The 13030-nt window shown below is 46.3% G+C and overlaps 1 protein-coding gene across 6 annotated transcripts in view; it reads right to left on the reverse strand.

The window, feature by feature from the left end:
- Positions 1-13030, reverse strand: part of LOC142061300 (rho GTPase-activating protein 7-like) — a 54892-nt gene that overhangs the window by 1625 nt on the left and 40237 nt on the right. For 3 of the 6 annotated variants that reach the window (XM_075102139.1, XM_075102138.1, XM_075102137.1), the window contains exons 4-11: positions 12880-12943; positions 10287-11635; positions 9654-9824; positions 8785-8944; positions 7187-7385; positions 5259-5478; positions 3249-3363; positions 277-448 (exon numbers count right to left, since the gene is read on the reverse strand). In XM_075102139.1, coding sequence (XP_074958240.1) covers positions 320-448; positions 3249-3363; positions 5259-5478; positions 7187-7385; positions 8785-8944; positions 9654-9824; positions 10287-11635; positions 12880-12943 — 2407 coding nt within the window. In that variant the 3' untranslated portion in view covers positions 277-319. Of the gene's footprint in view, positions 1-276; positions 449-2605; positions 2790-3248; positions 3364-5258; positions 5479-7186; positions 7386-8784; positions 8945-9653; positions 9825-10286; positions 11636-12879; positions 12944-13030 lie in introns of those variants that run through there. The other 3 variants (XM_075102140.1, XM_075102141.1, XM_075102142.1) reach the window with 3 other exon arrangements.

Genomic DNA, 13030 nt, shown 5'->3' on the forward strand with positions numbered 1-13030 from the left:
GAAGGAAAGTAAGAAAGGAGCAGAACAGGAGCGTGGCTTCAGAAGCCACAGGTGCAGAGGCAGGCCATGGGCACAGCTCAGAGCAATTCTGTGTGCAGAACCAAACCCCACGGGCCCATGACAGGGCTGCTCTGCTTCAGTCTGCAGAGTTTAAGGACTGAATATTCGGAACACCCAAGAATACCTCCAGGAAACCCTCCAACCTTGCACAGTACAGTCACCCACACTCCCAGAGCCAACCTTACTCTGATGACTCCCACCATCCTTTTTACCTACCTGAGCAGATCACATAGCTTTTGATGTCATCTTCTGGCATCTCTCAGCAAAGCCCAGAGCTCTCAAGGGAGCCAGGCAGTCTCATCCCAGCCCAGCAGTGCAAGGCCCTGGTGCTTAGGATGCTTGTCTCATGGAAGTCATTAGTGACCTGATCAAGGCGACAGTCAGGTAACTGCAAAAGAGATCACACATCACACTCATGGACTGAACATTAATGTAACACCCCAGGGAGTTGTGAAACAACTTGCAGTTACCAGGACAGTGGAGTACAAGCTGTGGGGTGTACCAGCTACGAGCAAACACACACATCCACATCACTGCCCTGTGCAGGTGGTCTGTACCAGCCCTCAAAAAAGGGCTGGCTTCCTGAGTGCCTCTCAGGACAGCAGTGTTTGGCTGCAAGCCGTGGGAGCAGCACCACCAGCTGCCAGCAGTGCTGGTGCAGGCAGGCAGCAGTTTTACCTGGAGGAACTAGAAGCCCAGGGGAGGAGCAAGAAGCCCAGGGGAGGAGCAGATCAATTAACTACATTCCCTCAGAGGACGACACAAGGGAAATGCCTTTCCCTGCAGCAGCAATGTTTTGGATCCCTACAGAGTCGGCAAACCCCTTTGCTGGGTGTGTGTCAGTCTCGAGCAACCACAAGGCCAGCTGCAAGGCAGCAGGCCATGGCTCCTGCCTTCGCTGTGGGATTTGTTGGAAGCTCTGCTGTGCAAGGTAAAGCAGCGCAGAAATGAGGCTTTGCTACCATTAGGGAGTAGGTGTTGCACTTGATTTAGGTGCTTGCTGGCATATGCATGTGTGTGTATATATACATACACATATATATCTTTACGTGTATATATAGAGAAAAAAAAAGATACACATATCTATTAATCTGATGTCCCAAGTTCTTTCCCATATAGATGGGGGTAGGGCTTGGCTACGATAGCTAGGCAGTGCCTAGCACTTCGTGGGCATGGGTCTGGCACTTAAGCACACATATGTGTAAGCATGTGCTCCTGATGGCTGGCTGAACAATGCCCACAAACAAAACTAGACTTAGCTCTAGTGCAGTCCTGCCAACAGCATGACGGCCATATGTGCTGGGGGCTTCTCCAGCTGCCCAAATCACATGCTGTGCTGCCAGACCATCTCCTGTGCACCCACTCCTGCTGTGGTCATTCCCTCCCTCCTCCCAGTGCTGGGCTGGATGCAGGCAGAAGGCCAGGCCCCTCTGGAGCATCCACCATGGGGTCAGGGAGCAGCAGGGGCTGGCTGCTCCAGGGGCTGGGGTGCTGAGTGCAGTACCATGGGACAGGTCTAGCAGCGCCTCCCCAGCCAGGACCCCCTCCCACCATACCTGAGGGAGGTGCAGGGCAGGTCTGGGAATGCCAGTGGTGACCAACCAAGAGTCCCAGTCACAGGAGCAACTGGGTGCTGCGGCAGGGCCAAGGCCAGGCCAGGCAGGGCCAGGTTCAGTGACGGTAACAGCGTCAGCCACAGTCCAACGATGGCCACAGTGACCAGGCAGAGCCAAGCATCAGGGTCCAGGTCCAGAGCAGCGGGTGCATGTCCAGGCACTGTCATGGCTGAGGCCACCCTGTGGAGCTGCCTGCAGGCTCTCCTTGAGCAGAAGTGGGACAGCCCTCTCCAGGTGGTCCCTGGGTGCTGGCACCAAACCCTACCCTGGCAGGGGAGGCAGGCACAGCAGCAGGGTCCTGGCACCCCTCGGTGAGGGGCAGCCCCTCAGGCCTGGCATCAGTAGTGCTTGTGAAGCACCTTTGTTGTAGCAGGAGTGTGCAGGATGTCCAGGGGCAGCTCAGAGTCCCTGTGGGGCTATTTTGGGGGACGTGCAGCCAGGGATGGGGCCAGCTCCCATGTTGCCAGGGCTGACTGTAGGGTGTGGGGCAGGCAGCAGGTGCCAGGGCACCCCAAGGGGCCTCAGGGCAGGGCAGAGGGATTCAGGCCACCACTGAGGAAATGGGGACCCACAGCTGGGCTGGGGGTGAAGCAGGTCACTGAGGAGCCCTGGCCAGGTTGGGGACTGATGCCTTGGGGAGGTCGGAGCCCAGGCTGGGCTGGGGGTGGGTATCACTCAGAAGTAAGGGGCTGGTTGGGGGAGCCCTGGGATGGGGCTGCATGTCAGTTCAGGGGAGACATGGGGAATCAGCTCCTGCCCAGCCATGGTGCTGGAGTGGAGTGTGAGATGGCCCGAGCTGACTGTCGGGGTGCTCAAGTGTAAGTGGTGCCCCGAGGGAAAGGGGCCGGGAGTTGAGTGGGATAACAGGGCTGGCAGGGCAGCTGCTCGGCCCCACAGTACCTGAGCTGGGCCAGGGGTGGGAGCCAGGGTCAGCCAAGAGTCCAGATCATCAGACACATCCACAGGGATGCGGTCCGAGGTTGAGCCGGGAAGGTGAGTCATCAAGGGAAGTCAGGATCAGGTCCAGTGACAGCAACCAGGGTCAGCCACAATCTAGCGATCGCCAGGCAAGTCCATAATGACGAAAGGCTGAGGTCAAGCCGGGAAGTCAGTCTGTGGGTCAAGGTCCAGGTCTGGATTACTGCGGTCCATGGCCAGGCACAGGCATGGCTGTTGCTCCAGCCAGGCCCCAGCAGCAAAACCTCAACTTGAACCGGCTCCCACAAGAAGGGATGGTCGGCCTTGGCCAGGGCCTCCCTGCAAGACTTTATGGCAACCTCTCTACGGTTGCTTTCTAAGTTGGCCTCAAGCCCAGGGAGTCAAACCCCCATAGCAGCTGGAGGGAGAAATGGAGGCATGCTCTCACAGCCCTTACAAATAGTTGCGGTAAAATCTTCAGTTACGTTCATTTTCTCTGTACTGGGGTCAGTGGGACTCAGGCCTATCAGAGGCTGAGAGAAACAGCTGGGCTGGCAGCGACCTCTGCAGGGCTCTGTCCCAAACTGATGCTCAAAGCGCACCACCTACATCAGGCTGCTCAGGGCTTTTGCTTCGCTACAGCAAGTGACGTACCTGGAAGAGTCTGTTGCACTCCATTATCATGTGGGCCAAGCCCTGCGTTGCTGCCAGATTCTCACTCAGCTCCCTCTGATCTGGCTTCCCCAAGCTGCACTTCCTCTGACTAGCTCTGCGGAGAGGGGAAGGTGAAAGGAAGGCTGTGTAAGTGAGATGCTGTAAACCACAAGTACAATGTGCCTACTTGGCTGGCCTGCCTGTGGGGCTGGAAACCAGTGGCTTCAGCAAAAACACATCTCACTGAAGGCCCCTTACAGGCCATGTAAAGGCTCATGTTATGTTACTGCAGCAAGGTCTGTAGCAAACACTCCCTCTCAGCACACTCTGAAAGTGCCCGGGGCAGTACTGACCAGTAGTAACATATGTCCAAGAAAGGCAAGTCAAAGCGTTTTATTCCCCAAACACATCATCACACATTGACCAAAGACAGTCATGACTCCAAACTGATTTGTGTGTAGCCTTCAAATAGCAAGCTCTTTTGCAGAACCTTTTAAATCCTTTGGCCCAAACCACACCAAACATGTTTCAAAAACAGTCCCCTCTTTTAATTCATAATCATTCTATGACATCATTAATCCTGGCTTCTAATACTTTTATCTATGTGCATTCCTGCCAAATGGCTTGAAAATAGGGTGGAAGATAAGCGTCCTGAGCTCTGCTCTTCAAAGTCAGACCTGTCAGCTTCTACCCTTTGAAGTCAGAACCCTGCACTATGGTATTAATGCCCAGTTACAAAAAAGCTAAAGCTTCAAAGCACCCTGGCTTCTAAACAGTGACAACAAAGAGAAAACTCAGTTTCTATTTTTGGTCCTAGTATTTCAGCCTAATGTTTATGTAAAATAAAGTACATGCATTGTAATGTATTTTACATTATGTATTTTACATTTATGTAAAATAATGTACATGTTGAGGTACAACTCTCAAAGTATGATTCCCAGGTACTCAAACAGAACCACAACCCAAGAAGGACCTGCTGCCACTACAGCTATGTCACATCCCCAGCTGCCCTCGCAGTGACCACACAGCTCCCGGCCATGTGCCGGCTCAGCCCAAGGAGAGCTGGGCAGACCTAGGCTCCAGGCATTTCCAGATGTTTTGTGCCAGTCAAAAGAAAAGTCCTTAGTGTGTCCTTTTCCCTCTTTGTGCTAGCCAGAGCCTGTGTTATTATCCTGAAAGATGCCAACAGCACCTCTGACGGCTTCTGCTTTGGAACTAGACCTCATCTGTAGCTCCCCATGTGAGGTGATGAACTTGCTACTCTGATGGGTGCACAATGTTTCCATCAAAGTCAGCTGTCCTTTTCTACCCTGATATGTGTCTGTCCATACACAGAAGCATGGAGTAAAGCAAACAGCCATGCCTCAGGAGACCAGATAAGGCATGAATGCTCTCAGAGATTATTTGTCTACTTTGGCCCAAGGGCACCTTTCTCCCTGCACGTACAAACAGGGGATGTTATGCAACCCAGATACTTTTACTCATTAAGATAAATTTACAGAATCCCTGTGGCTCAGTTTGGCAGGAACAAGCCCTTTATCACCCAGCAGAACTAGTGCCAGCAAATGCTACAATCTGCCAGATATCTGCAGGGCCTTAAAGCTGCACCTGGGCTTAGGTTGCCCGTGCTGGAGCTACATTTTCAATGATCAGCACCACCTTAATGCAAACAGCGGGCTGCATGCTGCGTTCCTGGGCAGCTGGACCTGTGGCAACCGCAAAGAGTACAGGAGTTGTGAGGGAGGCAGGCTGGCTTGCATGCAGACTAGCCAGCAGCATAACAACGGGGCCTTACCATTGTTACCACTGGGCAATGAGCTGCTGGATCGCTGCATGCACTGTGGTCAGCTCTTGCTGGACCTGAACATCTGTATTTGATACAAATGCCAAGACACATGCAGTATTTCCCCCTTAAAAGCAGACACCTATCCTATGCCAGCAACAGAAGACATATTGTTCCAGCAAAGAACACTATGGACAGCAGCAATGCCAGCATTAAGATGCTAATACCTAGTGGAGGAGGAGGAACTATCCCGTCTCAGGGTGTTCAGGTGAAACAAAGAAGGTGCAAGACAGACAGCAATGTTGGTTGGGGTCATCTGGTTTTCCTCAACAAATGCAACCACATCTCGTAGAAAGAACAGGAGGATTTTCAAAGCTTCTCGGTTTTCCTTTGGGAGAAGGAGAATAGCAGCCTGGACAGCCTGAAACTGCTGATCCTTTGGCACATCTGAAAACAGAAAAAAAATTATGAAAATCACATGCAACTTGCAGAGGAAGCATCCATCAACAGTGTCTCAAGCATGGCATTGAAACTGTAGGTTCATCCATTTTCCTGACACGCTAGCTCACAACAGAGACCACGAAGGCCATTATCTCAGTCACATCACCCAAGTACAGTTTTCTCCTATTGCCTGTCAAGATGCACATTCACACCCAGTGGTGCTGGTGCTTGACTTGCAATTTATCTTGAACAACGTGCTAACGAACTTATCCTGAACCGGCTCTGGTTGCAACCCAAATAAGGGCTTGTCTCCCCATAAAATATTACTATGGAATGTTACTTTGGAACAGATAGTGATTCTACTGTCTTCCTGTCAGCTTGAGGCATGAGGAGAACAGATGCTCAATAGAGAGCACAATGTTTTGCCAACAGATTTTCATACACACCAAAACCCAGTGTGGGACTGTGTGCCCAAACAGGTCCTGTGGGAGTGTAGGTATGATTCAACCTGCCATGCATCCTCCTATCATGAGGATTTCTCCAGTTTACACTACTACAAAGGGTAGAAGATCACTTCAAGTAGAAGCGCATATGCAGAACACGCAAAACTTGCTTCTTGGTGAAAGCAGTATATTTCATATTTCCAAAAGATAGTAATTTAATCTGGGCACTGGCTCAAGCCATGCGTGGCACAAAATGGGTGAGTAGAATTCCATTATTTGCTGTTTCTATCCCAAAACGGGAGGTAGACATGTCCAGGTTATAATAAATGGAAGAAAATGGGTCCACATCCATTGGCCATAGGAATTGTGGACCTCCTCACAGAAAGGATTTGCGGATGCAAGAAGACAACTTGCTTCAAAAAAATAAACAAACCATTTTAAGACAAATTTCTAAAAGCCTAACAGGTTAAAAAATAAAACCCAACCAAACTTTCACAAACCTGCACCACACATAGGACAGCAGCAGCTTATGTACTCATGTCAATAAAAGTCATATAAAACAGGCTGAAAACCAGTCCACTCAGAAATCCTATACTTTGACTTTCAAAACCTTTTCCCAAAAGAAGAAGAAACTTGCCTGTAGCAACATCATCATAAGTCCCTACAGCAAGGTTCTTCCCCAACCTAGCTGTGTCTTGAAAGCGAATTTCTTGAGGGCAAAGTACTGGAGACAGACCTGTTTAAAACTATATTCAATGCCTGATTTCAGCTTTGTTTCCAGGTTGAGCCTCAAGGATAATTAACAGTGAGAGCACAGGCAAAAAGTTGCTGGCGTTACCAGGCAATGATGTTGTTTCACAGCAATTGTGCTTAGGCACCTTAATAAAGACATTTCATCAATATAAAGTGGCTTCTTGCACAAGGAGCTGCTTCATACCATGAACAAGGGTACTGGATTCTTTCTTGATTTTGCATAAGGAAATGACCATCTGAAAACACAGTTTAGGAAAGCTGCTACAAGATATGTTATTGCACTCATCCTTCAAAGAACAGAAAAGATACAATGTTAGAAAATAGCTGGCCGATAGGATGCAGATGTGAAACTCTTAAGTCTGGAGTCACAATGAACTCATCTTTTCAGAAGCGTCCTGCCTGACTTATCTCCTCTGACTACAAGAGGACACAACGCTAGTCCTAGTCTGGCCAATGCCTTGTACAGCTGAATATTAAGATATTCAAGGAACTGGAAAACTGCAGCTTTTGTGACGTACATTGGTAGATGTGGAGGAAGGATTCACAGAGCCTGCTAGTAAATATAGGCTCAGGAAGGTCTCGGAAATACTGCTTCACCATATCAGCCACATCAAATGCTGACTGCCCTTCGTAACATACGTTGTTTGGATTGGTTTCATTCATTTCTCTTAAAGACAGAATCCTGGATTTGACACCGGATTTTCGGAACAGGCCAACCTACAGATAGAAGAAAATATTAAAGGCAGAGAGGACTTATCAGGATTCAAAACTCTGACAAATTGATTCTTCACTTTCCTTTTGACAGCTAAGACCCTGGTGTGGGTCTAGTCTGTGGTAGGAGGATCTAACACCAAAATATTTTTGTATCATTAAAAGCGGCACAGCTATTCCTCCCAGGCAAACCATGACTGACACCCACTGTGTCACCAGAACCAGCTGTGAAAGGCTTACCAATTTTCATGTTTGTTTGCTTGCTTTTTATTTAATGCTAAATTACTCTTTTTTACTTTTAAAATCATTACTATTGACATCTGTCAGTTTGCTTGAGGAGGCTATATTCACACATTAGAACTGCAAGTTTCTAGTACACCGGTGCATGTTCTTCCTGAAGCAAATGTACATTGATGCCCATATCGGAGCAAACAAACTCAGACTGTAAGATCCACATGGTTTGGGTTTAGCATCTGATATGCCTGATACATCTAATGTATCTGCAGGCTAGCAAAGGGCAATGCCATTCTGATGGAAATTATGATTTTATTTTTAATATGAATGTCAGTCCAGTTTCAGACAAAACCTAGATTTAGAAGTTTCCCATAAACTTGACCTCAGGAAAGTGCCTGCTGAAAGTTTCACTGTGTGGCACTGAGACAGCATTTATATTCATCAGTTTATTTATATGAACTGAATGTATACCATGATCTCAAAAATGAAATGCACTGCCTTCATAAGAAACTGACTGCTCACTCTCCAGTATGTGCCACCAAACTGCGCTGTAACTTCACAGGATGCACACATTTTTGTACTTTGGCACAATATTACACATATATACAATTGCAAAGCACAGAAAAAAGAAAGCCCTTAAGTAATATGTGTCATGTCACAGGGACTCTCATTTCTGTACCTATGCTATGGAAATAGTATGTGCAACACACACTTTCACTGCCATGCATACATCTCCCCTTATTGGATAAAAACAGATTTGAGATCCAGAAAAAGATGTTACAGGCATTGTAACATATTTTAGTGGTGCGTTTCAGCTAAAACGAGATTAATTATCACACTACCAGCAACCACAGAACAGAGTACTTCCCAAGGTAGCAGAGACATGCTAGCTCACCAGGAGAAGACAGCTTGACTGCCTGCACCGAGGGAACTGACTGCAGATGATTTCAGTGAGGTAAAGCACAGAAATACAATATAGAACTAAAGGCATTCCCAGAAGTAAACAGCCTTAGTATTTCTTTGCAGGCCACCTGCTCAGACCTACTCCTTTCTGCCTATTCAGAGCCTTAGGAGGCAAGAAAATCCCTCACAAAGGCTGGAAGCAGAGATTGGTTCCCTGAAGACGATCCGTAATGGAACAGAGCTGCTCTGGGCTGCCTCAAGTTCACACCTGGTCAAGAAAGTGGCTTCTTAGATAGTCCAGTGCTTGCAGTATGCCGTTAGGCAGCGGATGGCTTGTTCGCTGAACATTCAGAAGCAAAGGAACCCCAAAGACATTTTTGTCCTTGTAGTCAGAGGCTTTTGTTTTTTTAATGAACTTTGGTATAGTCCTGAAAAAAAAAAAAAAGTGCATCCAACTTACTAGCTCTCCAGCACAGTTCCGCCTGCTACTTTAGTTACATGTATGGGAAAGGATTTAGCAATACTTTTCACATCCCCAAATTCTGCCACATACCTGTACACATACCACCAAAAGATAGAGAGAAAATCATCAAGGGCAATTACAGGAATTACTTCCTCATTTCAAAACTGAAATTAGCTTTACTAAAACATCCTTGTGGGAAATATGTTCTATCCCTTTAGGACACTGCAGCCTTTATTTCACTTCTTTTTCTATATTCAAGTACCAGATCCCTACCACAAGATGCTAACTGGTATTTCTAAGTGCTATGAGTGAGCGACTTTGTCATTTTTTCAGTTCAAACCAGGACTTGACACTGAAGAGATGAATTCTCAGCCCAGCCAGTTCTCACCTCAGGTCCTGCAATTTCTGTGAAGAACCTCTGACAAAGCCCTAAAACCAGGCAAATTTAAAGAGAAAACTATAAAGTGCTTTAAAATCAGTAACAATATGACCACCAGCAAGGAGCAAAGGTGCAGTCCGTAGCAGATGAAGTCCTGGAGCCATTGAAATAACGACAAATTGCCAGCTATTTAACGGGATGAAATTCCTCATCTTGAATATGTGTAATCTAGGCAGACCTGCTTACATCAATCCTCTCTTTTCAGCACAGGTTGCTTTAATATTAGACAACTTACCAGTTCCAGCCCTGCTTACTGGAAGGGGAGTATCTGTCCATCAAAGCAGTGAGTTTCAACAAAGCCAGCTTTTGTGTCCGGGCTAGCTGGGCAGCTGACTGGCTATCAGTCTGGATGGAAAGGCTTTCCAAGTTCACGTTCTCTTCCACAGATCCATGTTGCTTCCCCTGCCTATGGGATAAATATTATTTAAGCTTAGGACTATTTCCATTGTCCCTGTTAGTTTTCTGCCTGCATCTGTGAAGCACTTAAGAATCTAAATGACCTGCAGTTCCCAACCACCATATGGTTAGTTGCATTTAAACAAGGTACTTCTCATCCAGGAGGTACCCTGGCAATACAAAATGTTTCAATAAGAAACACAGCAAGCTAGCCGTAAAGTCTGATTCTGAATGTCTAAGTGCTCATGCAGATGGTGAGCAGCCTACTTCCAACAGAGGTCAGAGCAGATGTAGATACCAGAGTGCCTACAGACCAGCAGTACCTGCCACCAGCAGTGCAGACCCTGCTATCCAGAACAGACTTACTTAAGAACACCCTGTTCTGGAAAAGCAATTACATTTTGAGGGAGGAGAATCAATAGGGAAGGGTTCCCAAGTGGCAGTCTACTAGGGAGACCCAAGGATGGCTGACCTGTTGGTCTTTTTAGAGTCTGTCGTGTATGCCAGGTCTGCAGAAGTGAACTCCTTGCCTAGTTCACAGCTGCTCTCTCCCTTAGGGGCTGGGAGGTTTGCTGTTGAGTCCTCTGTTTCAAGACAGATTTCTTTAGGTGGGGATGGATACAAAGAGGTCAAGTCACTGGCAAAGTCTGAATCCCCATCGTCTGAGAACTTCTCTGTCCACTGCTCAACCAACTTTTTGAGACCATTGACATCTTCTATAACATTGTTCATTTCTGTAAAAACATCATCATCACCAACTTCTATTGCCTCCAACTGATCAAGTTCAACATTGGGCATGTTGTCATATACACTTAGCCTGTTATCTGTGCATGAAAGGGGGTTCCTGGGGCCTTTGGAGTCCTTGGAATTGCTTCTGCTCTGGCTCCTTCTGCACCCATGAAAACTCCCAGTCCGCCAGTTGATGGAAGAGTTGTCTATTGGAGACAGGGAACAGTTTGTAAGTGCTTTAGGGAAAGTGCCAGGTTTATGGCCTTGTGGTATTTGAAACATCTGGTTCACTCGTAACTTCATGTCATTTTTTAGATTTGGCTGAGAGAGGTCATTCCACAGCAAGAGCTTGTTAGAATCCAAGTCCTCTGCATACACCCCCCTTCCTTCACAGTGGCTTTGTGGTTTTATAACTGGACTTGGAGCGCTCACTGTGCTGCTATTTTCAGACTGATTGCTGCTATTGCAACTCTGGGGAGAAAAGGAATAATTGTTCTTTGTTTGGACACCAGAGAGGTCAGAAATATTTATACAGTTCAGCATCTTCATCTTTTCTTCATTAAGTCCTTCCAGAAGAACAGGTTCACTTATTATGGGTTTGGCCTTTGGCTGACCACTCCTTAAGTTGCAGCTCCTTAAGTGCAACTTCTCCATTTTCTTTAGAAGGCTCTTCCTCTTTTTATATGGTGATTTATCAAAAAGCTTCTCCTCAGTGGTGGTATTTAAAAAATCACTGGGGGGAGGAGAGCAACTAAAGGTAGAGTCCAGTGAGGGCACCTTAATTGAGGAACACCTCGGGGAACTCGTGCTGTTTTCCACATCTTCAAAAGGTTTTGGGAAGCTAACAACATCACTGTCACCACTGCTAGTACTGTGAATTGAGGATACATCATGTTTCTCGCCATGATCCAGAAAGACAGTAGCCTCATTGCTGCTGCTCTTCAGTATTGGGCTGCCTGGGACTGATGCGCTAGCACCTTCGTCTCCTGGGAAACCTTCTAGGCTCTCGATACGAGACCATCTCTGACTGCACCTCTCATAAGCCCATTTGTTACTTATTGCACAGGGTTCATCTTCTTCGGAATCATCACTCTTAGAAGGAAAAAAAAAAGTACAGTTCAAGGGCAAAGTTTGGCAAACTTTACATTATCAAAAAATGTAACAAAAAGGAGACTTAATTTTTCTGCCTACCTCCAAAATCCCCAAGACCAACATATGGAAATGTAACCATTCAGTTACAGGGCAGGTCTGCCCTGAGCTTTGTTCTGTTAGTTGAAGACTATGCTGACAAATTACATGCTGCTGACAAATCTGGTTTACCACAGGAAAAGACAACAGATTTGATCTGAGGATGAAAAATTCTGTTTTGTGGCAAATCCAGAAGTTTTGAAAGATAATTGTATTGGGTTTACATGGCCTTTCCTAAAACCAAACAAATCAAACACTCTTTCACACTTCTGTGACCAAAACTCATCCATTTTCAGGTAAAGAAGCATTTGGCTGTGGGACTGTGGCAGCATCAATATCTGACACACCCTCTTGGAGACCTCAGCCTCACCGGCCATTTGCCCCAGGTGGTCCATTTGCTGTATTGTCCACACTCCAAGTGAGTGCCGGGCCAGCAAACTGTTAGAGAGATGGGAATGACCTGTCTCTTTCCTGTGGACCCTCTCTTGCCCCATTCTTTTCTGATGGCAGAGTGGAACTTTCCAGAAAACTAGACATTTTTCCAAAAGATGACATTATTTTCTTGCTAGTCCTGCAGTTAATCCACGGTACCTAAAAGCTTTTACTATCCTGGTGTTAATCAGCCAAGATGTGGTTATAACTCTGTTTTATCTACAATACTTTTTTTTGCAGGAGAGGCTAAAGCCAGCACCTACCCAGCTTCTATTGGCTGGACATTTGGCATTGACACTAGTTACATTGTCCATCTTAATTTCTTGTCCTTTGTTTAGTCAATAAGAGTGAAATTTCACTTTCGGGCCTTAAATAAGATGCGAAACTACTTAGGAAAGCAATAAAAGACATGCTGAGGTGGAGCCTTGGTGCAATTATTGGACAGTAATATGGGTCAAATTATTTTTTAAAACTGTTTCAAAACCCGCCCCTAACCTACCTTACAAAGGTGCAAAATGAACATTACAGAATTTCAACCTCCATTACTATGTTTTTCAGCAGAAAATGCAAATGGAAGAGCTTTGCAGGGTGGAAAAGAATAGAAACTAAAGTTCAGAAATTGCTAATCCTTTGTAGACCTTTTAAAAGCAGGTTTTTTTTATATAATAGCTAAACAGATTTTTAATAAGAAAATTAACCATGTTTTATGAAAATACCTGTTTCCTCTGACAGCTTATTTCCACTTTCATTGATGCATACTTGTTCAATGTGTTCAATCTTCTAGGGTATAAGGAAAAAGACAGACGTTTTAAATTTAAACTATTTTATTTCTTGACAACAAACATGCACCAAACTAGTTGTGAACTT

The sequence above is a fragment of the Phalacrocorax aristotelis genome, chromosome 8 (assembly GCF_949628215.1).
Source record: "Phalacrocorax aristotelis chromosome 8, bGulAri2.1, whole genome shotgun sequence".
Taxonomy (NCBI): domain Eukaryota; kingdom Metazoa; phylum Chordata; class Aves; order Suliformes; family Phalacrocoracidae; genus Phalacrocorax; species Phalacrocorax aristotelis.